Raw genomic sequence first — 21,205 nt, 5'->3', positions numbered from 1 at the left:
GCTTAAATTAATGTGGTAAGACTAGCCCTGAAATACCCATTTAAAAATAACTTGTTTGGGAATATTATCACAACAAATAGTATATTCCTTTGTTATACAAACCTTTCACAACCATTATAGGTTGCAAAGATCTTGAGAGAGAGAGAGAGAATGTGTGTATGTGTGTACACATACACTCAGTGGAAGCAGACTAGGTTGGAAAGAGCATGTGTTTGAAATTAGGCACAACTTTACTAATTTGTATGACTTTGGATAAAACATTTAATTTCTGAGTCTGTTTTTTCCTGTATAATATGAGAATGTAGCAAGGTTAATGTGCTGACAAAGTACAGCACCCTAGCACATTATAAATGTTCAGAATAACTATTATGTTTATTAATAAAAATGCTAGTTGATAGAAGAAAAAAGAAAGATTGAAAGGGAAGTATGGTATTGCGTTTATAATTTTTCTGTTGAGAAATAACCCCATTGGTTGAGTAAACAGAAATGGGGGAAGAAAGCCAACTATAAATTGATAGTTTTTGAGACTTATTTGTAACTTTGGGAATATTAATTTTATAGGGGCGGGAGATTTTTTGCTTTTTTTGTGTTACCCTTTGCCTTTAACATAGATAATTCTGAACCAGGGACTTTAAACAATAGTTTTATGTTTTTAACAGATTTTAAGACTTTATTCCATTTCCAGATGGGAAGATAGAATTATTCCATTTCTTTGGTGAAAATTCATCTGATCCACAGAATTTTAGAATTAGGATTTCTAACTTAAGAAATTTTTTTTTCTTTAGAAATATGACTTGATTAAATTCCACAATATAAAAATTGTTAGTAAATGTTAAATTTCTTTTGTTTCAACTTCTTTGCATTTTTGAAAATAACATACATCTGGTAGATTTTAAATGGTCTTGGTAAAAAATAAGAATAAAACCTTAGGTTCATGGTTTTTATATGTTCATAAAATATTTCTCCTTCATTTCTAATTCTCTTATTTAGGTTCACTGAAGACACTCTTAATGCTGCTGTCATTATGGGGTTAAACATTTGCTTTATTGTAACACACGAAAACAGTTAAGCTGTCTGAAATTGTTTACTTGCTAAAACCAGTGTTAGTCAGCAGAGGCAGTACACCAGATTTCCTTGTGGCTTTTAGTGGAAAATGTTAAAAGCGCACTCATTTTTCAGTTACAGAATTTTTCAGTTTGATCTGGATTAGTCACAGAACTGGCATGAACCTTCTAATTGTGAAGGCAGTCCAAGTGCACTGTTTTTTCTACTGCTAGAGGAAGTTACATCTCGAGCAGTAGCTCAGATCTCTGGTAAGTGTAACATGTGAGCATTACTAGGCATTTCATTCTGCGGTGCTGCAGTCTTTGCTGTTCAGACTGTTGCTCAGTTGGAATGCTTCTGTGGGGCCAATCCTGAAGTTCTATAGATATTGTTTAAGGACCTACTCGATTGGAGGTGTCAGTGGCGTTTTGCAAGATCATCTGAGTACCGGGGAAGCATCTGAAATCTACTGAAAAGGGTAACTGTAACGGTTTTCACAGTGGAAGGAAACTGTATTGGCACCGAGGCAGATGATTGAATAAAGTAGTTGGCTCAAAGAAGATGCACAGTCTGCTGTTTTTTCCTCTGAATGAAGACTATTTAGTGGAAGCTGTATTCATGTGGAGATCAAAGGAAACACTGGAATGATAAACTACTGGGGTTTTTTTCTCTCTCTCTCTCTTTTTTAAATGAAAAGCCTGAAGCAGTAATTTGAGCTCAAATGTCTTCTGATTCCTTCTCGGCCTGCCTGTTCTATTAGGATTCCCGCTAGCACCATTTCTGCCTGGTGCCTGTGCCCTTTTGCTGGAGCAGCCACAGACAACTGCCTGATGAAGAAAGAATGAACGCTCTGCCTTGCTTACGCTATCGATGGGAATAAAGCTATCTGTGTTTCCTCTATTATATGGAATATCTGGATTAATCAAGCTGTATTCTAGTACCAAGAGTCCTATTGTCTCTTGTGATCTGACTCATCGCATGTAAATGTACTGCAGCTTTGCTATTAATGCAGAGTGTTGTGTTTTTTTCTTTCCCAAACACAGAAAAAATTGTCAACCTCTGAGCTGCATTTAAAAAATTTGTGCTGAGCTCTAGATATTTTTTCTTTTCTTTTTCTGGATAGTGTCTGCATTAAGCCAGTGAAGCTGAAGAAATGAAGACAAATTAGAAGTGGAAACAGAATAATGAGAGTTTAATTTTAATTTTCAATTATAAGCAAGCCAGCTACTGGTAACTATATGACCTTGCAGGCAAGAGTGGGTATAGCTGTAATTATCTCTGTCACAGCAGTTGTTTCTCATTTCATTCTGCATTGCGTGGTGGTGTCACCCAAAACAATGATCTTTTTATGCAAGTAAATATCTATGAGACAGAGCAATATGACTATTTTGGTAGAGGAAAAATATTTTTAAATGAGCTTGTACTCATTTTTAGTTAATTGACATGTTGATGTGAAATTTCTTTTAAGTATTGCAATCACCCAACAGAAAATAACTGAATCTTGTTGGTTTTAGGAAGTTATAAGTTATGTAGTCATAATTTTAAACTTCAGCTTTTCCGGTAGTACTTATTAACTTTTAAAAAACCAGCTGCGCTGTTCAGAGAATGATTCTAAGTGTCATACAGAAGAGGAGGAAAAACTACTTGTGCTCTTCCAACTGTGACTTTTATCGCATAGCTGGGAATCTAGTGTTTTAAAAGAGCGAATGAGTCGAGTGTGTATTGTTGTTTTGGAGGAGGTAGAAGATGAATCTCCTGCATTCATTTCTAAATTGCCACAGGAAAATAAATCCCTACATGTTCCATCTTCTGGAAATGTATTGGTAAGATATGAGTTTATATGTTTACTATATTCTACTGAACTAGTAGAATAAATTTTATTTTTTAAGAATAAAGTTAGTTTCTACTAGTTTCATTAAAAACCCAAATAAAAGCAATGTAAATGTATAAGTATGCAATATTGTATATAAAATGCACACATCTCTGATTTTTACTTTTTCAGATGTTTAGATAACATTTTAGATTTTATTTGCTATCTCTTAATCTCTTTAAAAGACTTTAAAAAATAATTGAGAATAGTAGTTGTGGCAACCACGTTTCTGTTTTCATTTTGTGGTTTTAAAACTGATGTAATAAGAATGAAGAGCTTTATATTTTAGGAAAGGTTGAGTACAGCCAGCAACACCGAGGCATGGTCTTTTCTGTAATGAATTTTATGTATTTACATGCAAGACTTTTTATAGGAAAAGACTCAGACTTTATTCTTAACCTTATGTTTAATGTTGTTGTCAATTGGCTTCTTATTTGACTGGTATAATATGATATCTTATCAGAGTGGCCATGTCGTTGATTGAGAAATTGTTATATTTAGACATGCACGTGTTTGCCTCTTTATCAGGTATACAATTATTTTTGGTCTCTGAATAGTAGTGATTTTCATCAATTGGCAGATTTTCTTTCTTTAGATTTATATCTTTATACATGTAATTGCTGACCCATGCAAGTACTTTGATGCCACAAACAGACTTTTCAAAGAGGCCTTCTTTGCTGAGCCTCAAACTTGTCAAACTACTTGTTTGACAAGTTGAGTCCAAAAAATAGAGGTTGAGATTTCACCCTTGTATTTGCCAGTAACTTTCTTTTTCTCACATATATAAATAAAAGGCTTGCATTTGTTATCATATCACCTAGTTTTGGTAATTTTGAATTGATTTTTTTAAAATTAGGTCTTCCCACCCACCCCCACAAGGAGGAATCATGTATTTTCATGTGATTTGATTTCATGAAACTTTTGGTAAATATAAAAAAAACAAGTGATTGTTGCTATAGGGAAGAAAATTTTTAGATTGCAAAGTTATATGGAGCCCTGGCCGGGTAGCTCAGTTGATGGGAGCTTTGTCCCATGCACCAAAAGGTTTTGGGTTTGAGCCCCAGTCGGGGTTCGTATGGGAAGCAACCAATCTCTGTTTCTCTTTCACATTGATGTTTCTCCCTGTCTGCCTGTCTCTGTCTCCTTCCCTCCCTCCCTCCCTCCCTCCCTGTTCCTTTCCTTCTCTCCCCTCCCCCCTCCCCGCTTCCTCTCTCTAAAAAAAAATCAATAAAAACATATCCTCGGGTGCCTATTAAAAAATAATTTTAAAAGTTATGTGGAGCCGAAACCGGTTTGGCTCAGTGGATGGAGCGTCGGCCTGCGGACTGAAGGGTCCCGGGTTCGGTTCCAGTCAGGGGCATGTACCTGGGTTGCGGGCACATCCCCGGTGGGAGGTGTGCAGGGGGCGGCTGATCGATGTTTCTCTCCCATCGATGTTTCTAACTCTCTATCTCTCTCTCCCTTCCTCTCTGTGAAAAATCAATAAAATATATTTAAAAAAAAAAAAAGTTATGTGGAAATATCTTTAGAATCATCCATGTGCTGTGATTAATGTTGTTATTACTCTCTTATATTTTAGCCATCACTGGTGCAAGCTATATTTAATGGAGATCCTGATGAAGTTCGAGCACTAATATTTAAGAAAGAAGATGTTAACTTTCAGGTAAAACAATTTATTCACTGATACATGCCTTTTAGCCTACTTTTAAAACCTTTTTCCTGGAGTTATGATTTTTGTTAAAAAGACATAACAATTCTGTAACAGTTGTTTTAAATGAAATTAAGAAGCATCTTGGGGCAGAAAAGGAAGGGACTGGGCATATATTCAGAGTAATGACTAAAATACAAGAGAATTAGGAGCCTGTGAAGAGCCTTTGTTCCCCTGGCTTTTTACTTTGAAATTTTTCACAGAAAAGTTGAAAAAATACTCTGACTATATTTTGCCACGTTTGCTTTATCCAATTTACACAGATTATATATATATTTTTTTACATGTACATATATTTTTTTCTTCTACTGAATCCCATTTGAAAGTAAGTTGTAGACATCTTGACACTTCACTGTTCATTTCTTATATGTATTTCAAATGAGGGTTCTTTTTTGTGAACTCGAAATAAAGACATTTTTATTAAGTTTATAATACATCTAACTAGATTATAAGATCAGATTTTTCTGTAAATAATTCTGGTAAACCATACACAAAGACTCATCTGTTTGAGTCTCTCAGTAAAATAAAGAAAGATACATTGTTTGAAAAGTCTCCAAATTTAAAGATATAGTGGATTTTACATTCAGGACTGGCATAAGGGAGAGTTTTAGAAAAAAACAGGTATGTGAATAAATTTCCTCTCTGTGTATGTTTTCCAATAGCCAGTAGTTTCTTTAATTTACTAAACAGAGGCTCAAAATAGATAATTTATATATATAAAAGCCTAAGCAACTGTTATGACTGGACGACCAGCCAGTAGCTATGAAGTGCACTGACCACCAGGGGGCAGACGCTCAATGCAGGAGCTGCCCCCTGGTGATCAGTGCATTCCCACAGGCAGCTAACCTCTCCTGATTGCTCCCCCTGGCCGGCCAACCTCCCATGGCCTCCCACCCCACCCCGCCCCCCCCAGCTGGCTGGTCCCAATCGGCCCAGATTGGGACTAGGGGCAAGATGGCCCTGATCGGCCCTGATCAGCCCTGATCGCTGGCCAGGCTGAAGGATCCCACCCGTGCACGAATTTGTGCAGTGGGCCTCTAGTTTACTGTAATATCAAATTCATTAGTCCTCTGAATTACAGAGGGTGAGGGGAAGATCATGATTCATAGAGTCACTATAGCAACACTAAAACTGATGACCTGGAAAGGATTGGTAATTCTAAGAAAACCCTGAAAGCTCATCTTGAACTCTCATCTTTCTTTCATTCTTTCATGCAACATTACTGTGACCACTTAATGTTAAGTAGATGTAAAAAGTTTTTATCTGATATTTTAAAGGTGGATTATTTGAATAGATTTGAATATTTAGCTAAACTGGTTTATCTAACATTGGGTATTGATCAAAATGCTATCATTATATTTTCTAAAAGATTATTCCTAATCCATAAAAGAAAATATGTTTTTCTCTCAAAGTTTTTATTTTTTTACTTAAAAATTGTTTAATTTTTTGAAAAATTGTTGACCGTATTACAGATGTCTCCCATTTCCCACCTCCACCCAGCCCTCGTCCACACCTTCTCTCTGGCCATCACTACACTGTTGTCTGTGTCTGTGGGATATATATATATATGTGTGTGTGTGTATATATATATGTGTGTGTATATACACACACACACACACACACACATATATATATATATATTTTTTTTTGCGAATCCTTTCACCTTCTTTCATCCAACATTTTCCCCTTAAACCTTCTTAAATGAAGCTTTTTAAGTTTATGTTTATTGGAAACATGCACCTAATTCAGGATTTTTTTAATTTTAATTTTTTAGTTTAAATGAAGTGCCTAGTCACTTTACCTTATGGAGATATCCTGGAGAGTCTACTTTTCTTAAGATAGAAAATAATGACCTATGAAAAGGAGGAAACAGCTTTCTGTTCTGTTTAACTCTAGGTTTTTGTTTTTTTTTGTGGTGGTTTGTTGTTTTAAGTACTAGCAAATCATATCTTGGTGAGAAAGTTTGGACTATAATTCTGCTTACCATGATGGCTAATTCGTCGATCATTACAAGTCTCATTATAGTCAAAACTGCTTTTCTACTATATTAATTATCCTAAATTTTAAAATTTTTATTCAGAATCATTTTTGAGCATCAGTTGATTCTGATGTGATGCCCTTGGAAGCTATTACATATTTACTAGAAGCCCGATGCACGAAATTCGTATAAGGGCCTTGGTGCCAGCCGCCACCATGGCCGGGGGCCTCTGACACCTCTGCCTCCCCCCCCCCCCCCCCACTGTGGCTTTGTCCGGAAGGAAGGAAGGACATCCAGAAGGACGTCCAATCTAATTAGCATATTATGCTTTTATTGTTATAGATAGCTAGTGTGTTACTCCTGTGTCCCCTAAGGATTTTTAGCCTCTACTTATAGATTCCTGTCTTTACTTATTTTCAGCCATCATTTCTTAACATCTCCTAGCTTGTTCCCTTGCTCTGAAACTTGGGTCAGAACTGGAAGCTAAGTTAGTTCTGTACTTCAAATCAGTAGGCCGTTCTTGAGGATGACTCCTCTATTGCTTTCAGTGATTCATGGGTTTTTGACGAACTTTTTTATGGTTGCTTTTAGGCCTTTTCTCTTGTGACTCAGTAATTGAGAGTATTGTCATAATTGTAAGATTTGTTAAATTTTTGGCCATTCTTCTAATTCAAGATAATACTTTTTTTTCTCTTTCTGCCCTCTGTGATAAGGAATCACATCGGGTTTTAAGAGATATGTGTGTAATAAAACTTATACTGTTTTGTCATATAATATCCACTGACTCTTAATGGGTAATAAATATTTTTAAGGTTTATATCAGTGTGACAATGGTGTTTTTCTAAAATAAGTTTAAATATGTATTTGAGAATAATGTCTGACTTTTTGAAACTTACGTTTTTCAAAAAATTTTTAGGATGGATTAAGAGTTTCAGATTGTTTTTATTCTGTTAAATTAACATTGTTATTACTTTAGATTAGTTTCTTCAGTCATATCCTGAAGTTATTAAATATGGTGAGCCACTAAATACCATTTTTCTTAATAACATACTTAACTGATTTTTAATTAAAGTCTAATTTAAAATATTATGTCTTTATAATATTTTGTCTGAGAAGGAAGTTTTTATAGAAGCTAGTAGGTAAGATGATTTTACTAGGAATACTGGAGTTTCATATTTGTGGCTTTAGGCCACAAATAATTGACTACCTGGCTACATACAGGTTTTTTGATCAATAATAATGTGATCCAGAGCAAGGTGATTTGGGGGTTGGTTAAAATAGTAATGTCAGAGCTCTGGGTGAGATTGTCTATGAGACTCTCAACTCTCTCCTCATGTTAAAGAGATGAATGTTGTATCCTGTACTCATGACAATAGTAATGAGACCAAAGAAAGTGGAAAGGGGACTCTCCCCTATACATTTTCTTTCTTTAATCAAGCCAAAACATCTTTTTCAGAATCCCCACAACACTTCCCCCAAGGTTCCATTAGTTACAAGCCCACTCTGAACCATTCCACCAGCAAAGGTAGACGGGGATTAGCTTTTTGCTTAGATCAGTCATTGTTCGTTGCCTGGTTCATCTGCTGAGGTGAGAACAGGGGCTTATCATCACTGATTATATTCCATATCTGGAGAAAAACAGCACTTTCATAGGAAGGAATAAAGGGAAATAGTTGTTTGGATAGGGAACCTAATAGAAGACTTTTAATGACTTTCAATTTGGAAAGCTACTTGGATGTGGAAGAAGCACTGTAAACCAAAATGGTGAAACAGTCAAAAAAATTTAAAGGCAGAATGGTATATATAGTGTAAAGAACAATTGAAATAAAACTTTAAAGACTTGTATCTTCCTAGTCTTATTAGCTGTATTACTTGAGTAAATCCATTTAACTTCTTTAAGACTCACTTTTCCTTTGTTGTAAAATGTGTGTGATTACATTAATGGCCTTCTGGATGTTAATAATAATAATAATAAAATGCCTTTCCCTAGGATCTATTAGAAATTAATGCCATGTTGTGGAGCCCAAATAATTTAAGCTGAGATATTAATAACACATTTCAGATTAAAAGTCTGACTTTATGAGAAAATTATTTTCTACAAGTAGAAATTATTTTCTCTATCCAGAGTGATATAAATTGGTGTTAATTGTAGAATTTTATTTCAGTGACAGTTACATGCCTAAACCTTTTTATGTTACTTGATTTAATTCACAAGAGAATCTTGTAAAGTTGGTAGGTTAACATTTTCATTCCACCAATAGGTGATAAAACTGAAACTCAGAAAAGTTAAATGTCTTTAGGATCAGTAAGGATAGCAGAACAGGAATTTGAACCCATGTCAGACTTGACAGTAACTGGGGAAATAAAAAAGTAATTTGGAGAGAGGAATATTTTTCCTTTTGCCAGATAGTGTCATAAAGCAATAATGGTTCAAAAATGAATTTTTTCCTAAAAGTTATGTTCATGTTCTATGGAATTCTACCTTGTAATACAAATGTGATTCTAATTTTCATAATGTCAGACTTTAGCACTGCAGATGAGTGAATTCACAAACTTCCCTTAGTGCGTTATTTTTTAGCTGGGTAAAAATGACATTCAAAGTAGTATCAAACTGGGATTAATTATAATCCAGCCCACACGATTTTTTGTGTTTAAAACAGAGAAGGGCTTAGATTATAAGTGACCCTTTTTAAACTCAAAGACAGTTGATTTAAGAGCTAGTCAGTAGATCCTGCCTGTATTATCTGACAATATTTTTGAAAATGCTACCTTTAAATGTACAATGTCATTCAAAATATTTTGGGATTGGTTTTGCCAAAGTAGTCTTCTAAATTATTAACATCTAAACTTTCAAAAATAACTTACTGGGATTATTGAAGTGATGTTGATTTTACTTTTTCATATGAAGTGCTTGGCAAATATAAACATACATGTATACATGTATGTATATGTACATCACACAGGCAGATACTATGTTTTATTGTAGCAATATTGTTGGTAGTTAACACAAAGTAGTAAACCATGAATTTACACAGGTTGCCTGAATTTCACCCACCTCCATCCTTCCCATTGTAGTCTTTTCTGGAAATTAGCTAGAAGTACTCTAATTGTTAAGAAATCTTTCTGTGGCCCTATGTCACTTCTGCTGACTGTGAGTACACCAAGCTGTCAGTGTTCCTAAATTCTTAAAACCTCTTCACTCACTTATGTGCACTGTGTCCTGAAACTGTATGTGGATACAGTCTTCTGAGCTACCCACAGAAATTGTTATTGGAGGCCACAACCCTCCAACCCCATCTCAAGTGTACCCACCCTGCTTTTGGCTGGCTTCCATGTAACATGGAATAGAAAGGGCGCATAAAGAAGAGAGAACCACCTCAGCTTCTTCCCAGGAGAGAATTTCCCTATAGTTGCTCCATGTCTAGAAACAGCACCTCTCTTCTATTCTTGCCAGTGCTTCTAGATTTCAGCCTCACATTTAAAAAATTTTCTTCACCCATATTCAGGTGTCCCCTACGATCTATAAATGAGTATATGTTATGTCATTTGACTAAATGGCTATTGTGGTGATCCTGAAATAAAGAAGGTGTTATGTTATAAAACCAACTAGTTTTTTTAAAAATTATATTTATTGGGGCAACATTGGTTAATAGCATAAAAATTCAGGTGTACAACTTTATAACACACCATCTGTATAGTCTATTTTGTGCTCCTACCTGAAGTCTAGTCTCCTTTGGTCACCTCGTATTTTACCCACTTTTCTCTTGTCCCCCACCCCACCCCCCTTTCCCTTGTAGTAACCACCATTCTGTTTGTACCTGAATTTAAAAACCAGCTTTTTTAAAGAAAAATATATTTTTATTGATTTCAGAAAGGAAGGGGGGGGGGGGGGAGAAACATCAGTGTGAGACACATCAATCAGTTGCCTCCTGCTTTGCCCCAACCAGGGCCAGGGGTCGAGCCTACAACCAAGGTACATACCCTTGACCACCGGGATCGAACCTAGGACCCTTCAGTCCACTGACCAACACACTATCCACTAAGCCAAACGGGCCAGGGAGAAATTGGCTGTTTTTGCACCTAGAAACTGATGGTGACTTATTTTTGCATTCCACTCATATAGTTTCTTATTTAGCACATATGTGTTATGCATCTTTTTTCATCCCCAATATATTTTGGGAACCCATCCAGATTAGTACATAGAGAGCTTCCTCATTCTTCTTTATAGCCATACAAAATTTGTGCACGGGGCGGGGGGTGTTCCTCAGCCCAGCCTGCACCCTCTCCAATCTGGGATCCCTCTCACAATCCAGGACTGCTGGCTCCCAACCGCTCGCTTGCCTGCCTGCCTGATTGCCCCTAACTGCTTCTGCCTGCCAGTCTCATCACCCCCTAACCACTCCCCTGCAGCCTGATCAATGCCTAACTGCTCCCCTGCCAGCCCGATTGCCTCTAACTGCTCTCCCCTGCTGGCCTAGTCACCCCTAACTGCCCTCCCTTCCCAGCCTGGTCCCCCCACATCTGCCCTCCCCTGCAGGCCTGGTGGCCCCTGACTGTCCTCCCATGCAGGCCTGGTCACCCCCAACTGCCCTCCCCTGCTGGCCCAGTCACCCCTAACTGCCCTTCCCAGCATGGTCCCCCCCAACTGCCCTCCCCTGCAGGCCTGGTCCCCCCCCAACTGCCCTCCCCTGCAGGCCTGGTTGCCCCCAACTGCCCTGCCCTGCTGGCCTGATCACTCACAACTGCCCTCCTCTGCTGGCCATCTTATGTCCACATGGGGGCGGCCATCTTGTGTGTTGGGGTGATGGTCAGTTTGCATATTACCTCTTTTATTAGATAAGGTAGTTTTAGATTATGTGTTAATAACATAATTTATGCCCTAACCATTTTGTCTCAGTGGATAGAGAGTCGGCCTGTGGACTGAAGGGTCCCACGTTCGATTCCGGTCAAGGGCATGTACCTTGGTTGTGGGCACATCCCCAGTAGGGGGTGTGCAGGAGGCAGCTGATCGATGTTTCTCTCTCATTGATGTTTCTAATTCTCTATCCCTCTCACTTCCTCTCTGTAAAAAAATCAATAAAATATATTTTTTAAAAAACATAATTTATTTAACCAAGTCCCCTCTTTGATCTGGTTAAATAAACTAGTTTTGCTAATTGGTAATAATAAGTGGGATCTTTTCACCAAGCAAATAAAAATTCTGCTTCAGTGGATAAGCAGAAATTTCAGAATGTTTGTATTTATTATGGTTAAATATATCATTAACTTCCCAAATAGAATAAATGTCCTCTACATTTTTTGTTTGAAGCAACTTTATTGGACATGTATGTAACAATTAGTGTTGAGTGAACAATGGTATTTTTCATAGAAATCAAGTATCTTGCCCTGACTGGTTTGGCTCGGTGGATGAAGTGACGCCCTGCGGACTGAAGGGTCCCAGGTTCAATTCCGGTCAAGGGCATGTACCTTGGTTGCAGGCACATCCCCAGGAGGAGGTGTGCAGAAGGCAGCTGATCGATGTTTCTCTCTCATCGATGTTTCTAACTCTCTATCCCTCTCCCTTCCTCTCTGTAAAATAATCAATAAAACATATTTAAAAAGAAATCAAGTATCTTTATTGTATATTCAGAAATAATCCTGATGGTTTTATTATAATTATAAGTTTAGAATGATAATCATATATTATAGCAAAGATGTCATAAATTAATGCCTTAAATATCAGACTAAGCTGAAGTTATAAATAATCTGATAGGTCTCAGCACCTTAGCAATTTTTGTTTTTTGTTTTATTGAGTATGGTTGACATATAATAAATTACATATATTTAAAATGTACAGTTTCATTTGTCCCTAACCTCTGATCTGTTTTGTGTCACTGTAAATTAATTTGTATTTTCTGGAGCTTTATAAAAGTGAAGTTATACAGTATGTCCCTTTTTTGTCTAGCTTTTTAAAAATATATATTTTTATTGATTTCAGAGAGGAAGGAAGAGGGAGAGAGAGAGATAGAAACATCATTGATGAGAGAATGATTGTTTAGCTGTTTCTTGCACTGGGAATTGGGCCCACAACCTGGGCATGTGCCCCAACTGGGTTCAAACCATGATCTCCTCGTTATAGGTTGATGCTCAACCACTGAGCCACGCCGGCCGGGCTGTCTAGCTTTTTTCACAACATAAATATTTCGAGATTCATTCATGTGGCATTTATTGATAGTTCATTACTTTCTGTTGTACAGAGTGCACATAACCTCAGTGGCATTCCATTGTATCGATATACATAACTTGTTTTTTCCCCTGGCCTACCAATTGATATTTCAGTTGTTTCCCTTTTCATCTATTACAATAAAGCTACTGTGAGCATTTGTATACAAGTCTTTTTATGAACATATGCTTTCCTTTTTCTTGAGTAATTATCTAGTGGTGATATGGTCTGACCATTTGGTAGGTGTATGTTTAACTCTTTAAGACACTACAACTATTTCCAAACTGGTTATGCCATTCATTATACATTCCCACCAAGAGAATATGAGAATTCCAGTTTTTCCACATCCTCACAAATACTTGGTATGATCAGTGTTTTCTCATCGTAAACGCTATAATAGAGTGTATTTCATTATGGCTTTTATTTGCATTTCTGGGATAACTAAGTGTTTTTGCTAGATTCCTTTTCTTTTTTTATATTTTTATTGATTTCAGATAGGAAGGAAGAGGGGGAGAGAGATAGAAATATCAACGATGAGAGAGAATCATTGATCGGCTGCCTCCTGCACAGCCCCCCACTGGGGATTGAGCCCGCAACGCAAGCATGTGCCCTTGACCAGAATCGAACCTGGGACCCTTCAGTCCGCAGGCTGACGCTCTATCCACTGAGCTAAACTGGCTAGGGTAGATTTCTTTTTTTTATATATATAAGTCATTTTATTTATTTTTATATATTTTATTGATTTTTTACAGAGAGGAAGGGAGAAGGGATAGAGAGTTAGAAACATCGATGAGAGAGAAACATCGATCAGCTACCTCTTGCACACCTCCTACTGGGGATGTGCCCGCAATCAAGGTACATGCCCTTGGCCGGAATCGAACCTGGGACCTTTCAGTCCTCAGGCTGACGCTCTATCCACTGAGCCAAACCGGTTAGGGCTAGATTCCTTTTCTTATTGTATTGTCTTCTTACTCTTGAGTTTTGAGAGTTCTTTATATGTTCTGGATGCAAGTCCTCAGTCTTTGGCTATAATTTATTTTCCTAAGGGTTGTTTTGGAAAAGCACAAGTTTTAAATTTTGATGCTTTTCAATTTTTCATATTCTTTTATGGATCTTGGTTTGGCGTTGTATCTAAAAAAATATCTCAGTGTCACATAGATTTTCTTATATCTTCTAGAAGTTTTGTAGTTTTAAATATTACATTTAGATCTATAATCTTCTTTGAATTAGCATTTGTATATGGTGCAAGGCATATGGTAAAGTTTGCTTTGTTATATATGGATATATCCAATTATTAAAATACTTATTTAGCCCTGGCTGGTTTGGATCAGTGGTTAGATCATCAGCCTGTGATTCAAAGGTCATGACCATGAGCAAGGGCATGTACCTGGCATGCCACAACCAATCGATGTGTCTCTCTCTCTCTCTCTCTCTCTCTCTCTCTCTCTCTCTCTCTCTCTCTCTCTCTCTCTCCCCCTCACTCTCCCTCACTCCCTCCCTCTCTCCCTTCCACTCTCTAAAAAAAATGCTTCTGTAAGGCTTAACAACAACAAAAAGTATTTATTTAAAAGCTGTACTACTTTTCTTCATTGAATTGCCTTTGCATCTTTATCAAAAGTCAGTTTTCCATATAGCTGAGGATCTATTTATGGACTCTGTTATGTTCCATTGATGTATTTGTCTAGCTTAATGCCAATACCATGCTGTTATGATACTGTGCATCTTGAAATCGCTAACTTTTTTTTTTCCCAAAACTGTTTTGACTGTTCTCAATTCTTGGTGTTTCCATATGAATTTTGGAATTCATAATGATTACGAGATTCGTTCATGTCAATTTCTAGGGGGAAAAAGAAATTGGGTTGTGTTGATCTGTAGATCAAGTTGGCAAAATTTAATATCTTAACAGTATTTGAGTCTTTTGACCCAGGAACAAATTATATCTCTCCATTTATTTGGTAATTTTTAATTTCTCAGCAAATTTTGTAATTTCACTCTGCATGGCCTTTTACATCTTTGTAAGATTTATCCATTTTGTTCCTACTGTAAATATTATGTTATTTTATTTTAATATATGCTAATTCTCTACTGCTGAGGTAAGATTTTTCATAGTACTCTACCCAGTGCTCTAGGAATGAAGAGTTTTTCCAGCCTACCTGGTGGGGAACAGGATCCTCTTCCCTCTAACCCATTTGTTCTCATTGGGTGTGATATCTCCAAGTTAGCAAAACTTTTTTGGGGGTAGGGGTAGAGAATGAATGAATGTGTAAGAAAGATCTTATATGTTACAATGATTTGTGGCTCTCCAAAGGGCCAAAGTTGTATAAGTTAGATACACAGCAGTTATTAAAATTTCATGGGGGCAATTGGGGGGAAAATATTTTAAAAGGCTCCTGGGTCAGATTGGTAAGGAAAAAGTGGTTGGAAACAACTACTTGAATTATTTTGGATAGTTCTTTTCACCAGTCTCAGGTAGTAGTCTGATATACATGTGCTGCTTAGTACTTAGCTGAGTATACAAAGGGATATTCTGCAGTTCTCTGGGATTCTCTGCTTGTACCACCCCCTACCCTCTGTTACTCTACTGAGAATTCTTCCTCTTGTGTTCTCCCAGAACTCAGGGAAATATGTCTGTTAAAAATGTACGCAGCTCTGTAAAAGCCATTGAGAAGCATTTTATTGATTGAAACAGCTGACATTCCACTGAATATTTTCAGACTTACACTTCACATGCTTTGTGAAATGACAATTTTCTGTTACAGTCCAGCAGTATTTTTGAAGTAGAAATTCTTTGTATTAGTTTTCTAAACACCTGTGTTTGATAATTAAAATTGCCCAATTATAGATGGCATCACCTCTACTTCCTTTTGTTTTGTAGGACCTGGTATTGATATGTAATTTTGGTGTTTTATTTTTTTATTTAAAAGCAAGTAAGCCTTGGCTTAGGAGTATTTAATTACTGCTAAATTTCTAGAAGAAAGTAAATTTAGTATTTAAAATAAGGTGCTCTGTGGATTTTTCTTTTTAATATTACTACTGATGAAGCAATGTCTAGATTACAACATGAATAATACCTAGATTCTATAAATAAAATTTTCCCCAAGGTAAAAACTATGCCTTCCATTTTTTAGATAGTTGAGAAAGTGATCTTGGAGATCCAGAAGTTAAATCATATCTGTTACAGACGAGGGGAAACTAAGGCCCTTAGAGCTTATTTAATTTGGTCAGTTCCATTTAGCAGAGAGAGCATAAGAACCCAGTGTTCTTAATGTCTAGTTTAGTTTTCTGCCTGTGTTGTCTATGTTGGTTCATTCCCTTGACAGATATGTGCCAGTTACTATGCTGGGTTCTGGAGAGGTCAGACATACGTACTTTTTACCTGTGCTCTTCCATGCTCCTTCCTGACTCAGAATATCTTATTGTACTGTACTCACTTCTTCACTTAAAGGAAGCAGTTTACAGCTTCTGGTTGGCATATCTGAATTGCCAGCATTACTATTGTGCTTTGGGGCCATTATTAAGTAAGATAAGAGTTACTTAAACACAAGCATTGTCATACCAAGGCAGTTGATCTGATAATGGAGATAGCTACCAAGCGGATAACAGCCTGGGAGGGGAACTATGGTGGACAAAGGGATGATTCACTTCCCAGGCTGGGCAGTGCAAGATTCCATCATGCTACTCAGAACAGCATGCAAATTAAAACATATGAACTGTTTATTTCTATAATTTTCTATGTAATATTTTTGTACCAAGGTTGACCGTGGGTAACTAAAACTGCAGAAAGCAGAACCATGGATAAAGGGGGACTGCTATACAGGTGACAACCTGGACTTGCTATTGGTGTCTGAAGAGGGGGTGGCAGTCTTGTAGGACTGAAGCCTTAATCTATAGGATCTGTTGCTATCTCCTGGAGATAGTGTCAACATTGAGTTGAGTCATGGGGCCCTCAGTTCTTGTTGGAGCATTGCTTGCATGTACAGAAGGGAAACCCCACACATTGGAATTGGATGCAGAACGCTGACACAGTATTTCATTATATGGTTGTACAATTACAAGACCTCTCATCTGATAATATTCAGAACTGGTAGTTGATAAGCTTATCAAAGTCTGACAGAGGGAATCATAAATAGTGATCTTTAAGCATTTTCTGTAACAAGTGTATTTGCCAGCCATTTTTTAAAAATTGGGCCAAGGACTTTTCACTGACAGGCGTTTAATGTTGTCTTCCTTGCATTATCTGTAACTCTCACTTTGTGTTTAAGTGATGTGAGAATTTAGATATGTAAGAATCAAATTTGGGCCAAATATCTCTTCATGGTTTTACTATTTCCTTAGTGTTTCAGTTGTCTCAGCCACACCTAGTTCAACAGCACTTTTTTGGCAACTTCTTTTATTGATCCTTTTTATAGTATTCAATGTAGAGGTCATGGAAACAATTTGCTTTTTTAATTCCTATTTCATCAATTTAAATAATTGCATAGTTATGATTACAGGTGCAGTTGGCACAAACAGTTGTGGTAACAAACACATATTACTCTTGATAAATACACAGTGGTAGGAACCAAAGTGCACGGACTTATTAGTGGTAATCTAATAGTCAAAATACATGGGGTGCCAAAGTATCCATTAGTTTTACTCAGGAAACAGAAAATATGGATTGATCACATGAGTCAGTTAAATTAAGGTTGGTTAACAGCTTGTGTTTCATATTCTAGATAACCATTCCCCTATTGGTGGCCATTTAAATTGTTTCCATCATATTGCTTCCTATGATAATCAGTAAATATACCTAAGCTATTATTTGCACACAGATAGGAATATCTTTATCTAAAAGAGTTCCATGAAATGGAATTATTATATGTAAGAGGATAATTTCTTAATTTTAATAAATTTTATTGAAAGGAATCTTAAATATTTTGTTGCCCAAGTTTTAATATTTAACTGGGTTAAATTTCAAGATGACAGGTTAAATTTTAGTGGAACAATTTATTCCCTTTTTTTCTTAAATTCCTTTTTAGAGCGGGAAAACTTATCCATGAGTCATAAAATACATGAATAATATTCAAGGCATTGAGTCATAGGATTCCAGACATCCCTCACACATAAATGACTCACTGTGTGTGCTGTGTTCATGGTTTACCCTGTGTAGTAAACATGTTTCTCAATTTGAGTAGGTCTGATGATATTTTAAACACTCTGGGGAAGTTTGCTGTTTAATGATTAACACTGAAAAGCCTTAAGCCAAGGATCCTTTTATTAAAATGACTAAATTAGGACTCCGCTTTCAATAAAGTCTGATATTTTAGTGGTTCAGTTTTAGCTTTTTCAATGATTAATTATTCAGTAATTTCTGTGCAAAGAATTCTGTTTGCTTGGTTACATATTGGAATAAAACACATGGTCATGTGTAAATTCACTGTGATTAGAGAGATAAGAACTCTTAGCTTACTAAACAGCATTAATAGCCACTAGACCAGTCTCCCTGTACTGGAGCACCTGTTATTATTATAAGGACAAAAACAATATCACAAATATATTAAAATTATATGAAGAAGTGTATGGAGAGCCAGTGATAACTGTTACAGCTTTATAATACCTAAGCCTTTTTTTGATTGCCTATGAACATTTTAACCTCTTTTGACTAGCAGTATTTTTCCTAATCTATTCTCAGTAGTTTATCCTTTCTTAGAGTAATTAGGGTATTGCCAAACTGTTAAGCTATGTAAAATAATTTTTTTCATTGTTTTAAATCTTGAAAGTTACAATCTACACAAATAAAAGACAAAGATGCTAATTGAACGCACCTTCGTTATGCCCCAAGCCACGCCCACCTGCCAATCAGCGACTATATGCAGATTAACCCAACCAAGATGGCGGCCGGCAGCCACGGATCTGAAGCAAGCAGGAGGCTTGGTTGCCCCAATGATGGGGGAAGCCAAGCTTCCCGCCTGGCTGAGCCATCTGTGGCCTCCGCAAAAGGCAACAAAGTTTCAATTATAGAAGACAAATAAATTCCAGATACCTGCTTCCAGCCAGCCTCCACTGGGAGCTTGGGTGGCTGGGGGCCGTGGCCAGCCTGCAGACAGCCATCAGCCCCTCACCCAGGATGGCCACACCCTCATGGGGTGAGGATCCCCACTGGGGGGCTTAGCCAGCCTGAAAATGTCCCTCAGCCCCTCTCCCAGGATGACCAGGCACCCCAGCAGGACCCCCCACCCTGAAGGGGCTGTGGCCAGCCTGCAAATGGCCATCAGCCCCTCACCCAGGCTGGCCAGGCACTCCTATATAATAAAAGGGTAATATGCAAATTGACCCTAACAGCAGAACCACTGGGAATGACTGGTCACTATGACACACACTGACCACCAGGGGGCAGCTGCTCAATGCAGGAGCTGCCCCCTGGTGGTCAGTGTGCTCCCACAGGGGGAGCTCTGCTCAGCCACAAGCCAGGCTGATGGCTGCCAGCACAGCGGTGGTGGTGAGAGCCTCTCCCGCCTCCTCAGCAGCACTAAGGATGTCCGACTGCAGCTTAGGCCTGCTCCCCGCTGGCAAGTGGACATCCCCCAAGGGCTCCCGGGCTGCCAGAGGGATGTCTGACTGCCAGCTTAGGCCCAATCCCCCCAGGGAGCAGGCCTAAGCCAGCAGGTGGTCATCCGCCAAGTGGTCCCAGACTGCGAGAGGGCACAGGCCGGGCTGAGGGACCCCCCTGAGTGCACAAATTTTTGTACACCGGGCCTCTAGTATTCTGATATAGTAGGAGACCCCAAAATACAACACCTATTCAAAGAAGAAGTTTAACTTCCAGGCTGTTAAAAGAAATTGTGGTCCAGGTTTGTGGAGAAACTCTGCTCTATAAAGTCATTCGGGATCGTATTGCTGGAGACACTTCTTGGATATTGGCCTACCTCTGCATAGTCAAAGCTGGCTTAGTTTCACATCTGCCTTCCAGCCTATGGGAAGTGGGAAAGTATTAGTCCATCTCTAAGATGGTTCTCTTTTTAGTTGAAGATGACCTGAAAGTTGTGCCTTTCACTTCCACTATTAACCCTTTTCGGTCCAACCTCGAGGCTGACTCAACAGACCAGGCGCTAGGAGCAGGTCCAACGTCGAGCAATAAGAACATTAAAAAGTTCAACATTCAATCCCGTCAATTAATTTGGACCAGACTGTTAGAATTCCAAAAATAATATTGGACCGCAAAGGGTTAATACCATTGTTCCACACTAAGTAACAGCACTTCAAGGCAGCCTAGGTGTGTATTCTCTGCTAAAACTTTATTCCTCTGGACAAAGGGGTAAAGGGGCTACTGAAAACAACTAACAATTCGTCACAAAAGCCTGTAATCAAAAAAAAAAAGATGTAAATTTCTAAATAATTATGTCTAAATGAATAGTTTTCTCAGATGCAACCAAGTCAAGAACACTGTTATAACTTTATTTTTTTTTTAAATATATTTTATTGATTTTTTACAGAGAGGAAGGGAGAGAGATAGAGAGTTAGAATCATCGATCAGCTGCCTCCTGCACATCTCCCACTGGGGATATGCCCGCAACCAAGGTACATGCCCTTGACCGGAATCGACCCCGGGACCCTTCAGTCCGCAGGCTGATGCTCTATCCACTGAGCCAAACCAGTTTCGGCATTGTTGTAACTTTAGATGGGTTGAAAATATGAATTAAAAATCCTGAAATGTGACTTTAAGATGTTGCTTCTCAAACTGGAGAACATTGTTGTTTGAGGGGAGAAGTACACAAGCCATACATTTAGATGAGTTGGAAATAATGAATTAAAAATCCTGAAATGTGACTTTAAGATGTTGCTTCTTAAACTGGAGAACATTATTGTTTGAGGGGAGAAGTACACAAGCCTGAAGGAAGATTTGGAAAACTGTATTTTTGGTATTTAGAAAGGTAGGAATATATACTTAGAGCCAAAAATGGAATTGGCAGGAACTTTAAGGAAAGCCTTAAGATTGTTTTAAGGGATAATTTCAGATCCTCAGAGGTAATTTCCCTTTATGCCACTATGGCCACTCCTATGGAAACATTTTCATAAGGAAAAATTTTGGTTTCTTAAGATTTTTTTATTTAGTTAAGTCAGTACTTCTCTAAACTGTAAAATTATGAAAATATATTGATAGGGGTTGGGGAGTGCAGTATGAAGTAAAGAAACTTTGTGTATGTCAGAAGCTTAGGTATCTTTATTCAAAGAAAGTCTAAAAAGCTAGTTCTTTTTTAAAAAATATGTGTTTGTCAATCCAATCAAAAAATGGGCAAAGGACCTAAATAGACACCTTTCAAAAGAGGACATTCAGAAAGCCAAGAGACATATGAAAACATGCTCAAAGTCACTAATCATCCGAGAGATGCAAATCAAAACAACAATGAGGTACCATCTCACACC

General features: G+C 37.6%; 1 protein-coding gene across 13 annotated transcripts in view; it reads left to right on the top strand.

Moving 5' to 3' along the window:
- Positions 1-21,205, top strand: part of ANKRD28 (ankyrin repeat domain 28) — a 148,711-nt gene that overhangs the window by 56,019 nt on the left and 71,487 nt on the right. For 4 of the 13 annotated variants that reach the window (XM_036332678.1, XM_036332673.1, XM_036332674.1 and 1 more), the window contains one exon: positions 4,494-4,577. The exons of 1 other annotated variant lie outside the window; for it this stretch is intronic. In XM_036332678.1, coding sequence (XP_036188571.1) covers positions 4,564-4,577 — 14 coding nt within the window. In that variant the 5' untranslated portion in view covers positions 4,494-4,563. Of the gene's footprint in view, positions 1-1,294; positions 1,314-1,530; positions 2,868-3,792; positions 3,839-4,493; positions 4,578-21,205 lie in introns of those variants that run through there. 8 more of the 13 variants (XM_036332682.1, XM_036332672.1, XM_036332684.1 and 5 more) reach the window with 6 other exon arrangements.

Source organism: Myotis myotis, unplaced genomic scaffold (assembly GCF_014108235.1).
Source record: "Myotis myotis isolate mMyoMyo1 unplaced genomic scaffold, mMyoMyo1.p scaffold_m19_p_13, whole genome shotgun sequence".
NCBI lineage: Eukaryota > Metazoa > Chordata > Mammalia > Chiroptera > Vespertilionidae > Myotis > Myotis myotis.
The sequence above is the reverse complement of the archived record's forward strand: the minus strand, read 5'-3'. Positions and strand labels throughout refer to the sequence as shown.